Source organism: Choristoneura fumiferana, chromosome 6 (genome assembly GCF_025370935.1).
Source record: "Choristoneura fumiferana chromosome 6, NRCan_CFum_1, whole genome shotgun sequence".
Lineage (NCBI taxonomy): Eukaryota > Metazoa > Arthropoda > Insecta > Lepidoptera > Tortricidae > Choristoneura > Choristoneura fumiferana.
Genome location: NC_133477.1, coordinates 15,876,978 through 15,897,754, shown reverse-complemented (window position 1 = coordinate 15,897,754; position 20,777 = coordinate 15,876,978). Strand labels below are relative to the sequence as shown.

The window sequence follows — 20,777 nt, the reverse complement described above, 5'->3', positions numbered from 1 at the left end:
TTTTTTCACTTCACCCGTGATAGCAAGGGACATTTTACAAATGGATTACAAGCCATGGCTGTGAGTGATACTCAAATGAGTGGGTCCGCAGCACTCATAGAGCGCATTGTTCATTGTTCGCTGTTAGCGTTCGGCTTGACCATTTGATTCAGTCGCCGACGAATTTCGTCAAGGGGGTAAAAACTATTAATTTGGTAGAAATAGTTTATTTTGGAGATTGCTAAAATGCTAGCAAATGCTTCGATCACAGTTTTAAAGTTGGTGATGCATTTTGATTTCATAAAAAACTTGATATTTTGCCTTTTTCGAAGTAGTTTGTAGAGCAAGCAACAAAAAAATAATTCTAGGTCTGATTTTTTAATAAGAAAATCGCTTTTCCTGACTGAAATTTTAGGTCGATCCAACCACAAGAATCGGTCCAATTTCGCTTGCAAGATTTGACTAGTATGTTGAGAGTTATATAGTTACTTAACTAAGCGACTCCCTAAACCCCTGTTGTTTTTAACTTTGTATCGATATATTTCTAATTTACTTTATTTTGCTAGCTTTAATAGTTAAAAGAATCGTAATATGATTTTTGTTTGAATAGATGACTTTCTGCCATGTTTCTTACGGCCTAGTTTTCTTGGCAATAAATAAAAAAAATATCATGGGACACTTGACACCAATTATTCACCTAGTCCCAAACTAAGCAAAGCTTGTACTATGGGTACTACGCAATGGATAAACATACTTATATTATCTATTATAAATACTTAATTAAATACATATTAAACATCTAAGACCCGAGAACGAATATTCGTATTATTCATACAAATATCTGCCCCGGCCGGAAATCGAACCCGGACCTCAAGCTTCATAGTCAGGTTCTCTACTTGGTCATCCGGTCGTCATCAATGATGGTCTTCCGGAAAGCGCTAGTAGTATTAAAGAAAAAGTGACACGTAAAAGAGCTCTCTGCGGCCTGCTTACAGAATTTTGATTTTGATATGACCTGCTAATATGATCACTACCGAACAAGGACACGAGAACCATTATGTCCAATAAAAAAAATACAGTTTATTAAAAGCAACGAAACGTTTTTTATTAAATGGATTACCAGTACAAACCATGGCTGTGAGTAAATATGATGAGTTTGTCCGCGGCCCTCATAGTGCACGTTGTATTGTTCGGAGTTAGCGCTCGGCTAGACCATTTGTTTTAGTCGACGACGTGGAAACAAATTGTGTGTTTTGGTTTTGCTTTGATGAAACTACGTGGTGCTTTTGTAGGGATCATTCCGGTGACCTTGAAGGGATTTCGTGTTGAGATACTCCTTTATGGAAAGAAAGAAATAAAGAAAAACATTTATTCGTGACATTTTACAAAACAAAGAAAAAGAAAAAAGGAAATCAAGACAAATTTTGTCACGAAATGGTCCCAACTCAGCATGATGTGTATGGGAGAGTACGAGAGGAGTAGAAACATAATGCGATAAGTTGCAATTGTTAAAGAACTTTGTGGTGTAATATTTAAACACTATTTCTGCCGTAGTATAACTAAAATGCCGTTAACTGACATCCGGGTGATTTTCAACTTTGGACGGTACAGTTTAGTACTTACCATTTACTTACCATAACGGCATTTAAGTTATACTAAGGCAGATTTATTTATAATTGGATAAATTACTAATTGGGGGAAAAAGTTCTCAAGTAGCGACCACGAGCTGGAAGACGAAGCGTTGGCAGACCTCCCATTAGATGGACTGACTACATCGTGAGGTTTGCGGGCAACTGGTGGATGCAAGTAGCGAGATGTCGTTCATTATGGCATTCTAAAGGGGACGCCTTTGTTCAGCAGTGGATGTCTTCCAGCTGATGATAATAATAATTATGACTAATGCAGTCTTTTCCAATATGAGGAGGAATAGAGGAAAAATAAAATAGTGCGCATTTGACGCATCATACAAAAGAGCAGAATATAAAATAAAATTGGTTTGCACATATGTTTCTCTCTCTCTCTTTCTTTCTCTTTCCTTTTCGTATGATTTTGTTAATTCATTCAACTCTGTTATTCTGCAGGACTTCCTGATACCTCTCCAACCCATTCTCTTAAACAATACTTGAGCTCCAAAGTACGTCACACCCGACAAAACCTTTGTTTAATTACAAAAGACGGAAAGGTTTTAAATGCGTGAGGCCTTGATCGGTTTTAACCGTTGAACAATTTAGAGCCCTGATTAAATTTCTTGATCAATTAACTAACAGCCTCCCTTAAAACCTGATCGGGTAGCAAACCCTTTCAATTAAACTGGTATTAAGATTTATGTATAGACTAGCTCAATGATAAAGAGCACTTCGAATTTCTAGAAGGTAATTTTGAAAAATACTGTGGTAGTAGTTTTCAGTTGTCACATCACGACCTACATTATGTACCATTGCTGGGTAAAGACAGGCCTACTCTCAGAATGATAAGAATACAGTCAGCAAAGAAGCTAATAATTTTATTTTTTATATCAACTAATTAATTTTAAGTATTAGCTATCTCTCATCATCCGCATAGCCTACTTAAGAGTAAAAGCTATCATTATCGCTATCCAAAATGTAAACTATTTAAAAAATATATCTCTGCATATTATACTTTTCAGTGCTCGTCGCGACGTGCTGTCCTAGACACTAGTTGAACGAATTCACATTTTCCTCTCGGCCAATAGCATTCCTTCTCCCATTAACGCGCTGAAACGACCTGCGCAGCGCGGGTAAACTCTCTCTTAATGAATACCAAACAAACCAGTTTAATTTTTTACGAACGCAATGCTCGCTGCTCTAGTTTCGCAAATGGTTTTCCTTTTATATTTATTTACGGACTAATCAGCTGAGTCTTGCATAACAAAGTAGCTGGAGTATTTACATAGCGTTAGTGCTCCCAGTGTCTGCATTATTTCTAATTAGTTGTTAAACATGTTGTACTAAAAGTTCCTTCTACTTCTTCTAAGCAAATAAGTTTTGTTTCAATTGATGCCTAGTTGAAATAATAAAATGGTATGCCTAGTTGCTTTAAACTTAAGTTGTATATTGATGATTGCATTTGAGGTCATTCTTAAACTACACAAGTAGTGATTTTACAGGTACACGTAAGTTTTGCTCCCGTTCATTATTAGGTTTTTAGTAGGTCAATTATGCCGGTATTTTACTGAATTCTCATGGGAATTCCCTGGAATTACGCCTGGTCTTCATTTATGTTTTATGCGAACACCCTTGAAAATTTCATGTCACAATTAGTAAGTAGAAAAGAAAGTAGCTTTTGTGTTATTCCTGAGGTCCATTACGTACACTCACAAACTTTCATTATAAGTTTTTCGTTTCCACTATAAGTAGAATATAACTATGTTTTGACGTAAATAAGTCAGTTTTTTTCTGATTCCGACAGGAGATACGATCTGCGAACGAAGTGACTTATAAATGTTTATATAATATCCATGCAATTTCCTGTCAAATGTTACGTCGCTTAAGTTAAACCTTCAGGTTGATATACCGGGTGGGCCCTGTAACAAGAGCAAAAGATTAAAACACAGGTTCTGCTACTGAAATGGAACTTCTTTAGTTCAGCAACTTTCAAAAATTAAGTAATTTTATCCTTACGTTTATTTCAAACAAATTAAATGCTATTTTCAATGTGCGGCATCCAATAGCCTAAATGACATTGCCTGTCACGTAACAAAATAACAGATTTTGCAATACATTGCTTGCCCAACTAAACTTTAAAACTATAATAAAATCATAATAAGTACTTACAAGTTATTTTCAAAAGTTGTAGAACGAAATTAGCTCAAGATGAAAAGTGGAAGCTGTGGCTTAATTTTTTGCTCCTATTACAGGGCCCACCTTGTACACGTCTTATCGACATTCTTATGATGATGGTGATTTTACAATAGTAGGTATTTTAAGCACCATCTGTTGTTAAGATAACATTTGCCAAGGAAATATAGTAGTTTGCAGGGAAAATACCATATTTGCATTTAAAATTCATTATTATTTTTCATGAAGCGTATGAGAGATCGACACATGTACAATTTTGCGTGGTTTTTGGCACAGTGTCCGCGAGGCTGCTTGTTAAGTGCATACTTAAATTTCGCGTAAACATTTTTATGCATCGGTAAATTGGGCGTAGTTTACTATTCACGTACCTAGAGAGTTAACTTTGTTCTTCTATTAATGAAAATTTGTTGTTCAGTTTGTAGCGTAAAAAATATTGCTTAATACACTGGAAATATAAACTTGCATTGCATATACCTATGTAGGATTATATTGTAGAGGGCGTGTTTGTCGGTGCAAATATAAAAGTAAATATAAAATTATTTTAAGTTTAGTATAGTTTTATGTAAATAGTTTTAATTTCATTATTTTACTGGTTTTTCTGTGTATCGAGTTTGTGTTATTAAATAAACATTACTTTGAAAGTAGATTGTTCCCTGTTTCCCAAAGTTAGTATTTCAGTTAGTTTATAACGTTTCGTATTTTGACTTTAGTTAGTTTAGTTTAGTATTTTGTCTCGTAAACCGTATGAGAAAATGATACAAAACACTAAAATGCTTCGAGAAACTGGGCCAGCCGGAAAGTATTATTTGTCATAGTTGAATGTCTACCCACAATTTAATAAAACTTGCTCAGATTCATATTCAGCGAAATCCGCCAAACTTAACCAGCAACGAGAAACACATTCGTAAGAAAAGACACCCGTTCAGTTTGAGGCTAAAACCGTTTCCGTGTACCAAGTCGAGAGCAACCCGAACTTCGCTCAAAGTTTGCGGTGTCAATAGCCCTAGTGTAAGGAACGCTGTTGTCTTAGGATGGCGCAAATTGGTATGATGGTCTTTGTACAGAAGCAACAGATTTATAGACGGTGACAAGGATATTTGACGAGTGATTTAACACTCCTATAGGTGTTTACTTTATGAAGCTTTTACCCTCGACTTCGTCTGTAAAGAAGTCGTTCATCGCTATGTGCAGAAATTATGGAATTTTCCGAGAGAAACTATCCTAGTTTGAAATCTAAATTAATTCAGTGGTTAAGGGTGAAGAGGTAACAGACAGACAGAGTTATTATTGCGCTTATTATATTGGTAAGGAAGGATTAGGTGAGGCATTTTGTTTTTACTCGACTATGGAAGAAAAACCTTAATTTTGGGCTACCTCTTAAAAGTAGGGATGACTTTTTTCCTCGTTTGTACCATCGTGTGGTGAATCGAACAGGCCGTTTTTTCAAGTTTATTATAATAAAGTTGAAATCATACCGTATTATTCCAATTAATTATCATTCTTCCGCTCTCAAATGCCTAGGAATAGGAGCTAAACATTTAATTTCTAGCGCTCTTTTACTCTTGTAACATGAAAATCAGTTTTTTATAACAAAACGAATCACAGCGCTTTCGGGATCAGCGTTTCTATTCATCTTCACATGATAGTGTATTTTTGGTAGTAAGGAAAAACTTTCTATTCTGCCCATTAAGTATTCGTCTTTCATACAATCGCTGTAATTTGGGTTTTGAATGTAGGTCAGACGACTCCGAAGGCTCCGAGTCGGCGCCGGTTATGCCGAAGTTATTGTCAACATTATTATTTCTTTGTCGCAGCTAATCATTTAGAGTGAAATCGCTTAGTTTGATGCTCATTCTGTTGTGACTCTCAAGTTTGTTATTTGATGAATGTTCAGCTATTGTTGCTATCCGTAACTTCCATACTATTGTTATAGATTTTCCGGGATAAAACTATACTACCTTAATTTTTGTAACATTATAAAAAGTTAATAAACTGCAAGGTTTGACACTCAAGTTGCTTTTATCCACTTTATGTTATGTAGGTCTACCAATTTAATTGAAATTCTAGAATTTTAGCTAATTGAGTTATTTTAAGTGAAACTAATATGAGATAATTAGTCATAATTATCCAAATTAAGTACACGGGTCGCTGAAATATTAGTAGTCGAGGGATTTCACACCAGTTTCGTGCCAATTCGTGTTCATTTTTAAGGCGAACTCCAACGGAAAGCCAACCGTGAGTCCGTACAATGCGTGACCGCTGTGTACTTTGTTTCACACAACACTTTACTTACGAATAAAAAAAAAGTCATTAATTAAAACTCTCACACAATTATCTAATTCTTAATTATCTTTTAAACAATTGGAGTAAGTATTTAAAGCCCTTCGCTAGCCAAGCCCGTCTTCCCCACTGGGCACACTGGGCATGTGCACAGCTACGTGCGTGTAGCTACTCAACTCTCGCCTGAAAATCAGGCTTACCGAATGCGTGCAGTATATTGTGCTCAGGGCCTCTAATAGGTAAAAGACGGCCCTGTCGCTAGCTGACGGGGTTTGCACGGGGCAGCTGGACGCCTATTGAAAAATAGTAAGTATGAGCAGCGCTAACTGCATACGGACGCGTGCGACGGATTGTACCTGTACCTGTACCCGCAGGCGTGCGCTAGCTCCGGGCGCCCGCGCCAGCTAGCGTAGGCCCACAGGCCATTATTGTCTTAGAGAAACAAACTTCGAGGTGTTCGAGCACGGCCGCAAGGTGGTACAGCGCCGGTTATAGGAAGCCCAGCTAGAGCTGTCCATCCTCTCGCTCGAGTCTCAAAGGGCTAACACTTTCAGCTCATTTAGACTCCAAGTCTATGCCAAGCACCAGCAGATATTCCTGCGCTCCGACTTCTGGCCGGAAGGTGTGGTGTTCCGTCGTTATGTTCTTTTATTTATTTTTGTGTATTGCTGGTTTTAGCTGGTAGGGTTTAACTGTAATGCAGTAATTTTTAATTGAAAAATAAGTAAATAAATACAAAAAGAAACTTCATTTTACCTGTTGGATGTGTGCAAGCTTAAAAACCAGAAATACCACGTTTTATTAAACTTTGTTCCCGCGACTCCGTCTGCAAAGAATTCTCGCTGTTTCGCTATCCCGCGGGAACTATGCTTTACCCCGATGTAAAAACTATGTTTTGTCTTTCCCAGAGTCTCAAATTATCTCCATACCTCATTTAAACTGAAAAGGTTCAGTGCCGCTATTAATGACGCATGAAGTACTAACTAGTACTAGTAGCTATTTAACGTTTGGGCTCCACAGAAAACCAGCGTTACTGTACATAATGTGCGGCAACACATGCTGAGTGGAGACCCTTTTTGGTATCCTGCCGTGTTACCAAGTAACATAGTTTTAGTGCTTGTTTACGTCTTAGTTTTAGGTGGTACTTATAGAGCTAAAATAAACCTTTCTTTCTTTAAGTACGAGTATATAGTAAGGTTGCTTAAGTCGTACCCCCTAAGGAAATAATACTGTAATATTCAGTGCAATTTAAATAAAACAAAATTTTCTGCATTTATTAAATCTTTATTTAGTTGCCTTTCAGTTATCAATCATAGAAAGTTAAAAATATTTTATCAAAACACGTATTTTAACATTTTTCGTCAAAAGGCGTCTAGTCGCCTAATTCGTACCATCTGTAGCTTAAGTCGTACTTAGAAAATAGACTATTGAACGCATAACAGAACTTTATAGTACAATACTTAATAACCAGAGATCACATGAACAAATTACAAAAAATTCAGTCTAAAATATATATTTTTTTAATTATTATTAGTGACTAAGTCAAACGTAATTACTAAGTAAACAATACATAGATAATAAAATTACAATATCTTATAAAACCAAGTAATATTCTGATTGAAATTGAACACAAATATAATTTATTATTTATTTTACTTTCAATGCCAGCACATAGGTCACGAGTAAGGAATTTTGCACAAGTACGACTTAAGCAACAGGGTCTTCTAAATTTTAAACTAAAACCACTGACATAACTTCAAAAAGTTCTTCTATTTGAATATGCCTAAACGACTGCCAGATATGTGTTAAAATAGATATAGGTAAATGAAGAATAAAAGTAAGGATCACATTCCCGCCATGAAAAGCTTACGAATGAGTCCAAAATTTTAATGACAACTGTATAATAATTTTACTTTTTAATTATCTCGGCTTCACGAAGGCAGCCAGCAGTCCGCTTGCATAGTTATGCTTGCTCGCTCGACTGAATAGTTCATTTTGACAACACTAGATGGTTCAATTTATAAGTATCTTACGAGATATTACCGGGGTACGACTTAGGCGCTGGTACAGCTTAATCAACCTTACCCTACATAAAATTAACAATACAGCGGAATACAACCCGTACAATAATATATTTCAATTTTCTGACTGCAAAAATTCCATCCGAAGTAAACTTTGTAGCAAAGTTGTAAAAATGGCTATAACAAAATCCCAGCGGGCTCGGGCGATGGTACATTAGCACGCAGTACAATAAACAGTACGATCCACCTTTTTGCGAAGGGCTTTATGTTGCGAGCACGATAAAGAACCTATTAAAATTCGTTTCAAGGAATTATGTAAATTTGATTGTAAGCGCCCGCTAACAAGATAGGGGCGCGCAAAGATTGTTGCTAAACTCGATTGTGCACGCCTGTTGCTGCCCTTTGTGACGGAAATTGAATGACTACGCGAAAACAGGCGCCTTTTTTAACCCCTGATGGAAAAGGGGCGCTAGAAGTTTGAAGCCTTTTGTTCTATCTGAATGTTTGTCTGTGACATTCTTGGGTCTCATCGTAGTGACTCATTCATTCGTAGTTTATTTGTTGTTTTTGTCATAATTTTCAAATACTTCCGGATTCCGGAGTGTAACATTCAGTATGGAAAAGTCTGAAACTATAAGACATACGAAGATCTGTTCTTAGAAACCATGTCATTGATTTTAGTAACAAGAAAAACTGCATTCATACATTAAAAAAAACTCTTATTCAGTTCGGGAATCGAATCCAGTCGTTTTGAACAATAAAACATGTACCTAGGTACATTATTCGTATTTCTATCCGAATATCGGTAGTGTACGAGTAGGTCATAAGCAATGACTATGAAACACGATATCTATAGTGAATAAAATGCAATGTAATTATTTTAATTAAATTCTTTAATAATGTAAGTTTTATTTTTCAAAACGTCCGGGTTCGAGTTCGTTTCCCGAGCTGAGTTCAAGTTTTTTTTAATGCATAAATGCAGTTTTCCTTGTTACTAAAATCGATTACCTGGTTCCTAAGAACAAATCTTCATATGTCTTATAGTTTCAGACTTTCCCATGCTGACCGATATGAATGTTACACCCTGTATATCATAATTGCTAGTTTGGACGTGATCTTTTATCAGTAATCATGATTATTGTGTTGATGCAAGGCGATAGAGATCTGATACAACGAATTTATATTCGTCTGAGCGAAACTTTAGCTTTATCAAATACTTACTGATTATTTTAGAACTGGGTCGCAAAGTAAATGAAAGACTGTCGAACGTCAAATGCACGCGCTGAACTATGATTTATATTGCATTGTTCTAGTTTTCTTCGTAATATCTTCCACTCCACGCGTAGAAATAGCTGAAAGAGAAGACAGGCAATAAAACGCAGATGTTGTCTTTAGATTTATTTTTTCAACCTAACATTTTCGTAACTTGACAGATCACCAGCTAAGTTTAACAGGTGTACTCATCTAATGAACATTGTTCATACCTCTTAAAATATCATACAATCAGTACCGAAAAACAATACCTAATCTTTATCACGAAATTTACTTTTTATCACGAAAATGCTATTCTTACATTTTACTAAATTCCCTTCATTCAATTCAACCGTGTGACTCTGGAATAAGATTCAGAATCGCTTCTAACATTTTATCATTAATCTTAAGAGAATTACTTTGTGAGAAACCCCGATCGATAGAATTTCAACCCATTTGTATAAGTAGAGATGGAAGACATTTTGTCTGAAGTAAAAGAGGTCAAAAACAATAAAGTAAGTTGCTTAATCAAAAAAATATTAAAAATGCAGCGCTTCGTAGCTTTAAGGGGAGCAACAAGTGAAATATTTAACGCGGGGCGTTAGCATTTTCCTCTGGTATAAACTAGATGCCGTATTTTAGAGAGCCTCTGAAAAATCCAGCGAGGGAGCGTAGCGTTTTATAAAAATCGTGGCATACTTTTGCTTGGATTTGGCCATTCCTGGGAAAAACGTACGAGCTCACAAAGGGTGCAAATTGTCACGTACAACACTCGCAGTTTTTTTTTCGTTTACGATGTGCACGTTGCTAAGCGAAATCTGGAGTAACCCCGTAATAAAAGGATTACAAAAAACCTAAAGTTTTAGGAAAGTGCATAAATAGTTTGCAACCGATTGTTTCGTATATGCACTAATAGGAAGATGCATCTGACGCATGAGCTCATCTTACTTTTTTATCAGAGCTATTAATTCGTTGATGAATTGTAGATGTGACAAATTAACATTTTATTTTACCTTCAATACCAATAAAAATAAACTCTTTAGTAAAAAAAATCACATGTTTACAATAACTTGTAAGCACTCAACTTTATAATTGTCTAAGTGTTAAAGGCAAGTTATTCCGAACTTATGATGCTGATAACATCTTTTACCAATGCTGTAATAACATAGAAATCGATTTTCTATAAATATGGATGACGCTATTCCACTGTAATAAACAAAATCCATTTCAGAGCACTGACTGATTTCTGGATTAAAATCTCAGACTGGATAAACCTAAAGCAATCTTTGAGATTAATTTCGCTTCATATTTATACAATCTGGATGACGGATTGAACCTTTGACACTTTTAATTAAATACCTGAATCAGAAGTTGGAAATAGTACAAAATCTCGAGTCGTGTGAAAGACCAAAAATAAATGTCTAAGATACTTTTATTTCCCTCATTTCTGATCCTAATATACCATACTAAAGTAATAAATACCCACAACATTTCTAAAATGCCAGATTCAACAGTTACAAAATGATATTGCAATGTCGGATATTTTTGGGAACATATTTTTACTGGCTATAACATAGTTACTTTATGACTTAATTTTTTCGTTTGTGTTCTTTTTACTACATTTTTCTGATGCCACAAGCAGGTTCAAACAGCTTAGAGAACTCATGAAAACTTTGTTTTACATAAAAGATTATAGTTATTTACAATAATGTCTATAGTTCCCAAATCCTACAGTATACATATAAGTTCAGAGTCCCAACAATCGACTTCACAAGCTAATACATTAGAAATAGGAAAGGCACAGTCGAAGTATAAAATTTATTGCTCACTTCCCTAACTACGATTTTTATTCGTTAAACAATTGGGACAAATTCAGAGTTTGTGTTAAAACGCATTTAAAACTGTCCATGAATCACACTGACTTACTCAAGGGGAAGAGTTAAGTTGTCATCTGCGTAATGTGACAGTTGAATGGCAATTCTATTGACAGTTTGATATACTCGTTTCTCTCTGGGGGAGTTTTACTCAATAAGCATCAACATGGTCTTAATGTTAATACTACGTAATAATACTTTAATAATTTTCGCTTAGTCAATTTTACTTTTTGTTCATAATAAGATTAAACAACATTTAATACAACTCAAAATATTTCAGCGTGATTTTTACTTCGATCAAAGCCGACCTTAAATGCTTTTTAACATTGTTCTCTGAATAATCGTCTTAGCCCCGGAAATGATTTCAAAATGAGTCTCCAACAATTGAAGCAGAAATTACCTACTTAAGATATTTTGGCATTTTATGTCTGTAGCGACTGTATCGAAAGGATAAATAATTGAAAACGTTTTTAAATTGAAACAATCGCTACTAAGTAATTGATCTTATAAGCGTATAGGTAGACAAGTCTACTTAAAATGATTACACTACAGACTAAGTAAACATAAAATTTGTTTTCATGGAATGCAGATTCTAAGAAATTTAAAATCTTTTGTTCATGGATACAATTAGGAATTCTAGGATTTAATAATTTCTTAGGATCTGTTTGAGAAGGTTGCCCAAGGTCTGCAACATACCATCCACATGTATACATTTCAATTATTCACATTGTTGCTCAATAAATTAGCAAGTGAAGACAGAAGATTACATTCTTTTTCAAATATTGTACAAATCCACTGTAAGAACAGCAAAGTAAAATTTTGCTAAGTACAACAAGTATTCTTCATAAAGTTACTCAAGAGATTGCCATAAACGGGGTTGCAATATTTTTTTCAAAAAAAATATTAAAATGCGTACCTATTACGTATAATTTGAGGTCACTGTTTCTGTCTTCAATAGCTAAAGAATGAAAATATAATAATCTTATATGAAGTGATACTGTAACATATAACTCACGTCTTAGATCAAGTTTAACTTGAAATGTTTCGGGTTAATTCGTAGCCCTTCTTACTAGGAGCAACGCGACTCGGCGGCTGTCGGGTAGTCGCGCGAGCAGAGCGGTGGTGTGCAGTGCGCTTGTTGCCAGTGGCAGGCAACTTTCCACGTGTGTGTCACGTTGCTCCTAGGTAGAAGGGCTACGAATTACCCCGAAACATGTCGAGCTAAACTCGATTTTAGACGTGAGTTATCCGTTACAGTATCATTTAATGTGTGTGTCTCACGGTAGTTTTATTAGAGAAATATGTGAATTATTGTGTAAGTACTATAATGTCCACAAGACCTTGTTAAAAATGTCTAAACGCACGATCAATAAGTGAAGTAAAAAAAAGTTCAAGCGTTTCGCTAAATAAAAGTGTGTATATTTGGCACGGCTAGAGACAACACTCAGCATTGTTATTATATAATTTAAGTACTTTAACATTTCGGCTCACTATTGCTCACAAAAATCTGTTTGCGCTAACTTCTGCTTGTAGGTACTACTTTGTAATCTACGCTAACTTTATGTGCGTATTGCCAGTTACACGTCTAAGTTACGTACACGACTGTAAGAAAATAGGATTAATTTTATATTCAGAAAATACTTCATTTCATTCTTAGAGAGAGTTATAATCAATTCGCCAACTATTGGTTCTGTTTTAGATCTATATTCAACCTCTAGCTATAACAATTCACTAGTACAAGAGACGTTGACTAGAAGATCCTCTGGAAGTCCAAATTAAACGATTACCTTAGTATTTTTATCCATAGGCGTTTTTTCTTCAAATCGTTGGATAACATTATCCTAATTTTCAATGATTCGAAACCCATTTTTTAAATCGTAAAAATTACATTTTAACAACATTGAATACAATATATTTACGTAATTATAATAAATAAAATAAATTTGCTATGCATACAACGAAAACTAACTTATAATAAATCATACTCTTCGTTGAGGTTCTTAAAACTCTTTTAGGAGAACATTTACGAATAACTAATACAATTCAACAGCAAGCACCGTAATTTGAAATTACTATAATTAACGTCTGAAGTGAACATAGCTCTCGTAGAAAACATCCCACCACAACAAATTGACTAGTTCTAACTCCTATCTACCTATATTTATTACACCTTAGCTTAAATTTATTGAAGTCTCTTTACTAGTCTGTTGAACCGGCCGCATAGGAAAAGAAAGAATCGGATAGTCGGAAACAAAGACTCAAGACGGGAAACTATCACACCAAAACGTCCTGCACGTTATAATTATCACACAATCAGTCGATACGAGAACGCAACACTGCACAAAATTTTAACGGAACGTCATAAAACATGCGCTTATATCACTGCCGTGCAACCGAGTTCGAACATCAGCAGTTCCTTGACCGTACGATAGAAGGAGATGGAGAGGGTAGAGGGAGCGAGGTCCGTGGCGTGACGCCTAGATGTAGACCTCGGTGTGGTGGTGCGGCCGGCCCCGCCGGGACTAGGAGCCGCGCTCGGCCAGCTCCACGTCGTCCTCTGGCTCAGGCCGCGCGCAGTCCATCTTCCGCCGCTCTGCTATCACTATCCTTATCTTCTCCTCTTCAGTGATCGGCTCGGCGGTTTCGGGCTGCCGCGCGGAATCACTGACGCTTCCCGTCTCCGAAGCCCGACGCTTGGGGACGGTAATTCTTACGTTCTGTCTCACAGTCGGCACGGCGAGCAACACCGGGGCAGGTCGAAGTAGCCTCGCTTCCTCGCCGCGCAGAGAGTTGCGCTTATCAGCGCGCTGACGCCGGTTGTGCGCGAAAGAGTCGCGTCGCGGCGGGGAGCCGGGGTCGAGTTCGTCCGCGTCGTCGGCGTCTATGAAGCGCGCGTCTTCCTCGTAGAGCGCAGCTGGGGGATCGACGGAGTCCTGCCGGCGACGTCCGAACGCATGAGGTGAGAGAGAGGCGCGGCGCGGCTGCAGCGCCGTTGGTAGCAAAGCATGGTGCGAGTGCATCGTGCGCCGGCGGCGGGCGAGGCGTGCGGGGGACGGGGTCGGCGGGTGCTTCGGCTCGCTGTACGTGAAGTTGGCCGGAAGTGAGGGTACCTTGCTGAGAGCACGCGGCGCCGCTACCTGCTCGAGCGCGCGGCACAGTGCGCGGTCCTCTTCGTCGTCGATCTCGCGTTCCATCTCGCGCTCCAATTCCACATCCATGTCGTTTTCGTCTTCCATCTGCTTGTGAGATTCCTCCAGGTGTTTCATCAGCACCTGATAAAATACATACATACATTGCATAGTAATAACATCCTCTTTTGAACTGGTTTAAATTCAAACTAGGTACTCTCATGATAAATATGTGCCACTATGTGTTCTGAATGAAAATTGGATATTTTACAGAGCACAAAATTGTGTCTCAAATTTATGCAAACTATCATAAAGACGTAAGAAAATTTCGAAGTATTTTATAGACCCATTACAACAGCTGTGTCTTCCCATTTAGTTTCTACTACGGCTCAACTTCAATTTGGCATACCTACAACATTTATCAAGTTTGTAAGTCTTGGCAAGCAAAGTGATAAGTGAAATTGGAATAGGAAACTTTTATTTACAGTTTTTCATTTAAAAAAGCAAGTACGTGCAGCACGGTAGTCGATATAAAAATTATTTTGAATATAATTATAAAATTTGTTAAATTGAATAGGGTTGTTATTTTGGATTTTGGGGCGCAATTAGTTTAGTCAATTATCGTAAAAGCACCGAGGGTTATGGCTTGGCGATGACAGTGTAATTAGATACGGGCCGTGCGGAAGTTGAGCAAACTTTCGAATCGCATCTATGTTATCTCGGAAAAGTTACCAACGTGGGGCGGACACGTAGCTTATACATATTCCAAATTGAAATATATTTTCAACTCCAGAGTTAGAGTTAACGAAATTTTAATAGTGGATCCTTTTCGCGGCAAAGTTGCTCTGTTGTACTAAGCAAAGGGTCGCCGGGTTGGCCGCATCGGGACAAAAATTTGCATGCGAAAGGCTGGGACCATGTAGTTTGCTGTTTCTGGTTCCTGCCACAAGTCAGCCTAATTTGAAGTTAAAATCGTATTTTCAATTTGGTGTTTTCTTTATAAGTTCCACGGGTATATTTAGATACACAATGCTGCCATAATTAACACCCTTTAAAAGAATTATTTATACAACACAACAGTATAACAAGTTGATACTAAGTAGCAAGAATTGCAGTATCAGATACAAACTGCACCACTACTATACTCCTAAAAATGTCGGAGAAAATAGGTGGAAAGTTTGTTATCTAAGGAGTTGCACAAGCACACAAGACAGACACATAAAAATCATAACTCATACGAAAGGTCAAGTAATATAATATCAAAATTCCTCACAGTGATTGAAATAAAAAATATTAAAGATACTTACAGCAACAACAACATTGACCAGCACGAACTGTGCCATCAGCACAAACACGACGAAGAAGATAGGCGCAATGATGGTGGACACACAGCAGTTGCGGACGCAATCCACGCTGCTGTCGCAGTCCTCACGTAGTGTGTCCTTCATAATGCCATTCCAGTTGTCACCAGTGGCTACCCTGAAGAGAGTAAGAAACGCCATGCCGAAATTGGCAAAGTGCGCGTGCTCGCCAAGACCTAGAGGAAAAAAAGATAATTGTGTCAAATCTTAAAAAATAAGTGTTTATAAATTTAAAAGTTAAAAGCTAACATTATTTATTTAGACAAAAGAAAACTTTAATTATATATATCACGGCACGGGACAATTCACACCAATTGACCTAGTCCCAAAGTAAGCTTAGCAAAGCTTGTGTTATGGGTACTAAGCAACGGATAAATATAATTATGGATACATACTTAAATACATATTAAACACCCAAGACCCGAGAACAAACATTCGTATTTTTCATACAAATACGAGTATCTGCCCCGACACGGGAATCGAACCCGGGACCTCAAGCTTCGTAGTCAGGTTCTCTAACCACTAGGCCATCTGGTCGTAAAATAATTGAAACGACAAAATGGAATTCAAATGATACCAACCTTGACAGGGTATCTCATCGGAGCACTCCAGTCGGCCAAATAATTCCACGCCTAATGCAGCAAATATGAAGAACAACAAGAAAAATAACAGCCCTAAATTCCCTACTTGTGGCAACGCTTGCATCACTGTATCTAGCAACGCCCGAATACCTTTTGCCATTTTTAATAGCTTTAATACCCTCGCTATCCTCAAAACTCTCATCACCCTCATAATGGTCGGGTTTATTGGAATTATATTAGTTTCTAGTTCCTCTAACACAATCCCAACTATAGACAAAATAACAATAATAACATCCAGTTGATTCCATTTGTCTTTTAGATATATTTTAAACCCTAAAGCCACTAGCTTCATAATTGCTTCTAAAATAAAAACCGCCGTGAAGAAATAGTTGAATATTTTCAGAGCGTATGCGAGAACTGGAGGCATTCTGTAGTATTCGATGGCCATAGTGACTACGTTTAAGCCGATCACTCCAGCTATTGCCAGATCGAAATATTTTGAAGTGACCACATTATGAATGAAAAGTCTTGATTGAGAATAATCCGCATAGTACGGTCTTTGATGCATTTCTGAAAATTAAAGCACTTGATTATTTTATTGAATAAAAATTAAATTCTGTAGCGTCAAAGTTTTTTAATAGTTTTTTTTTTCACTATTTTAACGATGAAAAAAAAAACTTTTCAGAAATAGAAATAGACCTCTCATTGCTACCATAAAATAATCAATAGATTCTCCAACTTACTTCGCCTTTTCTTCTCCATCTGTAGCTGCCTTTTGGCCGCCCTTCTTACTCGCTCTTCCTTCTCCTGTTCTTCCCGGCAGCGGTGAAAGTTCTCCACCACGACTCCCACAAACATGTTCAGGACAAAGAACCCCACCAGCAGAATGAATGCGATGAAGTAAAGGAGACGCCACTCCGAGTAGTTTACTATAGGCTAAAATACGAAAAAAACATGCATTTTTATTTGGATTTTTATTACAGTTTGGTCATTTTATAAATTTGCTGTTCTGTTTCTCAAATGGTAAATTTTAAACCTTCTTAACGACATTACTGGTGTTTAACAAAGACGCTACTGCTTCGCAATTGCTTCGTACTATTATATTTATGTTGAATAGTGCTGAATGTTCTATTTATCTCTAAATATTGTCTAATTTCGCGGTATGTTGATTTTGTTAAAAAAAAAACTGATAGCTGTCTGTCACTTTTTGTTTTATTAAAATGTAGTGAACAGTCGTAGCACCAGCAAAAAACTAAAGTTTGAACTTTAAAGCAAACCCAAGCTTCAATTTCTCTTTTACCTTTTTCTACAAGTCCTAAAACTATGTCACGTCTAAACTTTTCAAATAACGGTCCCGCAACTATCCAGCGGTGTTACGGAACTCAACAAGTGTCTTCAATTTGTTCTTTTTCCGAGTAAACGCTGCTTCGAGTTACATTTGAGAAATCTAGTTTTATATTATCACAGCGTGATAAAAGAAATGGACTTTGTTTTTCAAGATTCTGACTGAACAAAATTATTTGTAAAAGGCAGTTTGTTTACAGATTTGAATCGACTACAAAACCCATAAAAAAAGAATTCTACTAGTTTGAGATCGGTGCCTCAGAACGAGTCAGCAGAAGTGGACCTATATAGTCATGGGGGGGCAGGGGAGGGCAGCTGCCCCCCTCTGGAAATTGTATGTTCTACAATATATTATTATGCCCCGTTTACCTATGAAGCAGAATCCCTTGCGGGTGTTTGCCCTACACACTACATATACCTTGTTTCATGTAGGTGTCTTTGTGTAGTGTGGATAACAAAACAAGCGCGGGCGATCTGACCTAAAAAATCTGAGTTGTAGGCCAGAAGCTGGGTACGCCCCTGTATATAGTCGTCTACCTCACCTATATAATTGGGCTTCTATCATTCCTGCTGGCTCGTGCTGAACCACTGACTTTAAAGCAGTAGAAAATTATTTTCATGGTTTTTTGTAGTCGATTCAATTTTATCTTAAATTTTATTTTTTGCTCGACGTTTCCTATGCGAAATTCCTTACAGTCCCTTTTTGCCGTAACTTATCCCTCACCTGTTGATCCACACCTACGGCGTCGAGCCCCGTATACATGATATTGACCCAACCGTCCCGCGAGCTAAGCACGAAAAGGGACATTAGGGCTTTGCCGAGGTCGTCAAAATTGTACTTCCTGTTGACCCACACGTTACCGTCGATGGCCAAACAGTCGGTTTTGTTTTTAACGTTCTTTATGTTGGCGCCTTCGCAATAGAAGAAGGCGCCTTTGAATAGCTAAAAGAAATTTACAAAATTAATAAGTTAAACGTAAGTAAGTTCTGTTATCTTATCATTATCACCTATGTAGGTATTATAAAAGGCTACAAAACAGTGAGATCCTTACAAAAGTAATCAATGATGAATAAGCAAATGAAAAAGTTCCACAAACAATATTATATTATTGTTAAGTACATAATTAACATATACATTGAAATGTACCACGTGTATTTTACGGCGAAGGAAAACATCGTGAGGGAACCTGAATAATCTGCGGAGCAATTCGATCGTATGTATATATGTGTTATTAATCAAAATAAATAATAAATACCTACCTGAACACCCAAAATGCCAAAGATAATGAAGAAAGTACAGCAGATGAGGACAATATTCCCAATGGGTCTTAGAGACGATAACAGAGTTTGCACCACAAGTTTGAGGCCTGGCGCTCTATTGATCACTCGTAACGGCCGAAGGGATCTCAAGAGCCTGAACACCTGAAATGATTGTATTTATTAATGTGGATGAACATATTAAGATATTCTATATAAATTCAAGTATAAATGCCATCCATTTTGGCATCTAAGCCTGATCCCTTTGTCAAGATCCGAGTAGGTATAAGTGAAAACTCTCCTGGTGCTTGAGATATTTTTTTCCTTTTCTTTACCTTGTGCAAACCCTACTAGGGTAGGTAATGAAATATATTTACATCAAAGTAATTGGTTCTCACCCTCAATATTCCAAAAATTCTTGGACTTGACTCCGATACAAGAGACATTAGCAGGTCGATGATGGATATAATGACGAGGGAGCCGTCCATAATATTCCAGCCAGATGTGAAGTATGCTTCAGTGCCGTAGAACATTCCCGATGCGACCACCTGTAATAGTATTAAACTATAGTCCAAGCTAAATTTGAGATGCCCACAGATAGTAAGAATCTTGTAACAGAGTAATCTATTAGCTAACTTGTTGTGTTTAGAAATAAATAGAAACTTATCGCTTGTTGCGACTACGTAACTCAGCACTGCAGAGACTAGACAAGACGTTCTAAATGAAATTTCTGCGAGACAACTTAAGAACAGGTATTGGGTTTGCAGTAAAATTTTGCTTATATCGTGCAGCGGTTGTTAAGTATTTTAGGGATCCCAGACTATTTGTTTATTTAAAATGTTTTGTCATATAATAATTTGCACTTATTCTGTTTTGCCAGAATACCCTCGAATAAGTCCTTGTAGTTTATACTAATATTTTCTAAACATTCAAATCATACGCAATAAGCCAATAACATATAACGACACTACTTACATAATTTTATTTTAATGCTAGTGTGTGTATTTTGAATGATTAATGGCTGCTAATTTAAAAATGTCATTTTTATTTCTACATGCTTTTTTAAATAAATAAACATCACAACAGCAAATACAGGTAGATTAGTTCAAAAATATGCTTGCTATCACATCTTAAGATTTTCTACAATGAGCAAGTTATCGATTCATTACTATAAATTACTTAAATATAAAAACCATCAAACATAGCGGTTAAGTAGTTATTTATACTAGGGTATTACTTTTAGTGAGAAAGTGTAATATTTGCTATATAACTGTTAGCTACCTCTGTTAGGTCAACTAAAACAATTGGCTTCAACAAAACAACAAAAGGTTCCTAGCAGTAGGTATAGTTTGTGGTTACATTGATATGATGGTTAATAGACTAATTGATCTAAGCGACATTTTTTTTAATATTGAGTGATAGAGGTATATGTTTGGAATCAGTGAATTTCTCCATCGTTTAAGCTGTTTCAAATTTTAGACAATAATGGCGTTTCGATCAATTAGCCTATCAACCGTCGAGATCTCCGAAAAGTAAGGTGTCTTCATCACAATTGTATAATGTCTTACCTTAATAAACATCTCAACAGCAAATACTACAGTAAAGACGTAATTGGCACTGGCTAGAAAGGCACGTTCCTTTGAGTCAGGTGGTATGTTTGGGCGTTCCATAGCAAGCGTGATACAGTTGAGGGCTATAAATAGTAGAACGATATTGTCGAACCAGCCGCGGGTCACCATCCAAGTGCAAAGTCTTCTGATTCTGTGTAAAAATGTAAGCTTAAGAGTATCTTATTTCATTATTATCATAAACTAGTAAGAATAGACATTATATTGTGTGATAACTTTAGAATATAATTTCTTCTGCAGGTCACAAAACATCAA

General features: G+C 36.8%; 1 protein-coding gene and 1 long non-coding RNA gene across 3 annotated transcripts in view; one reads left to right on the top strand and one right to left on the bottom strand.

Moving 5' to 3' along the window:
• LOC141429196 (uncharacterized) overlaps positions 1-20,777 on the top strand; it is a 69,467-nt gene that overhangs the window by 41,553 nt on the left and 7,137 nt on the right. The window lies entirely within an intron of this gene.
• Positions 9,484-20,777, bottom strand: part of Ca-alpha1T (Ca[2+]-channel protein alpha[[1]] subunit T) — a 53,152-nt gene continuing 41,858 nt past the window's right edge. For both annotated transcript variants that reach the window (XM_074089448.1, XM_074089450.1), the window contains exons 27-34: positions 20,463-20,655; positions 19,293-19,442; positions 18,898-19,059; positions 18,362-18,580; positions 17,037-17,229; positions 16,294-16,863; positions 15,659-15,888; positions 9,484-14,495 (exon numbers count right to left, since the gene is read on the bottom strand). In XM_074089448.1, the coding sequence (XP_073945549.1) occupies positions 13,746-14,495; positions 15,659-15,888; positions 16,294-16,863; positions 17,037-17,229; positions 18,362-18,580; positions 18,898-19,059; positions 19,293-19,442; positions 20,463-20,655 (2,467 nt within the window). In that variant the 3' untranslated portion in view covers positions 9,484-13,745. The remainder of the gene's footprint in view (positions 14,496-15,658; positions 15,889-16,293; positions 16,864-17,036; positions 17,230-18,361; positions 18,581-18,897; positions 19,060-19,292; positions 19,443-20,462; positions 20,656-20,777) is intronic.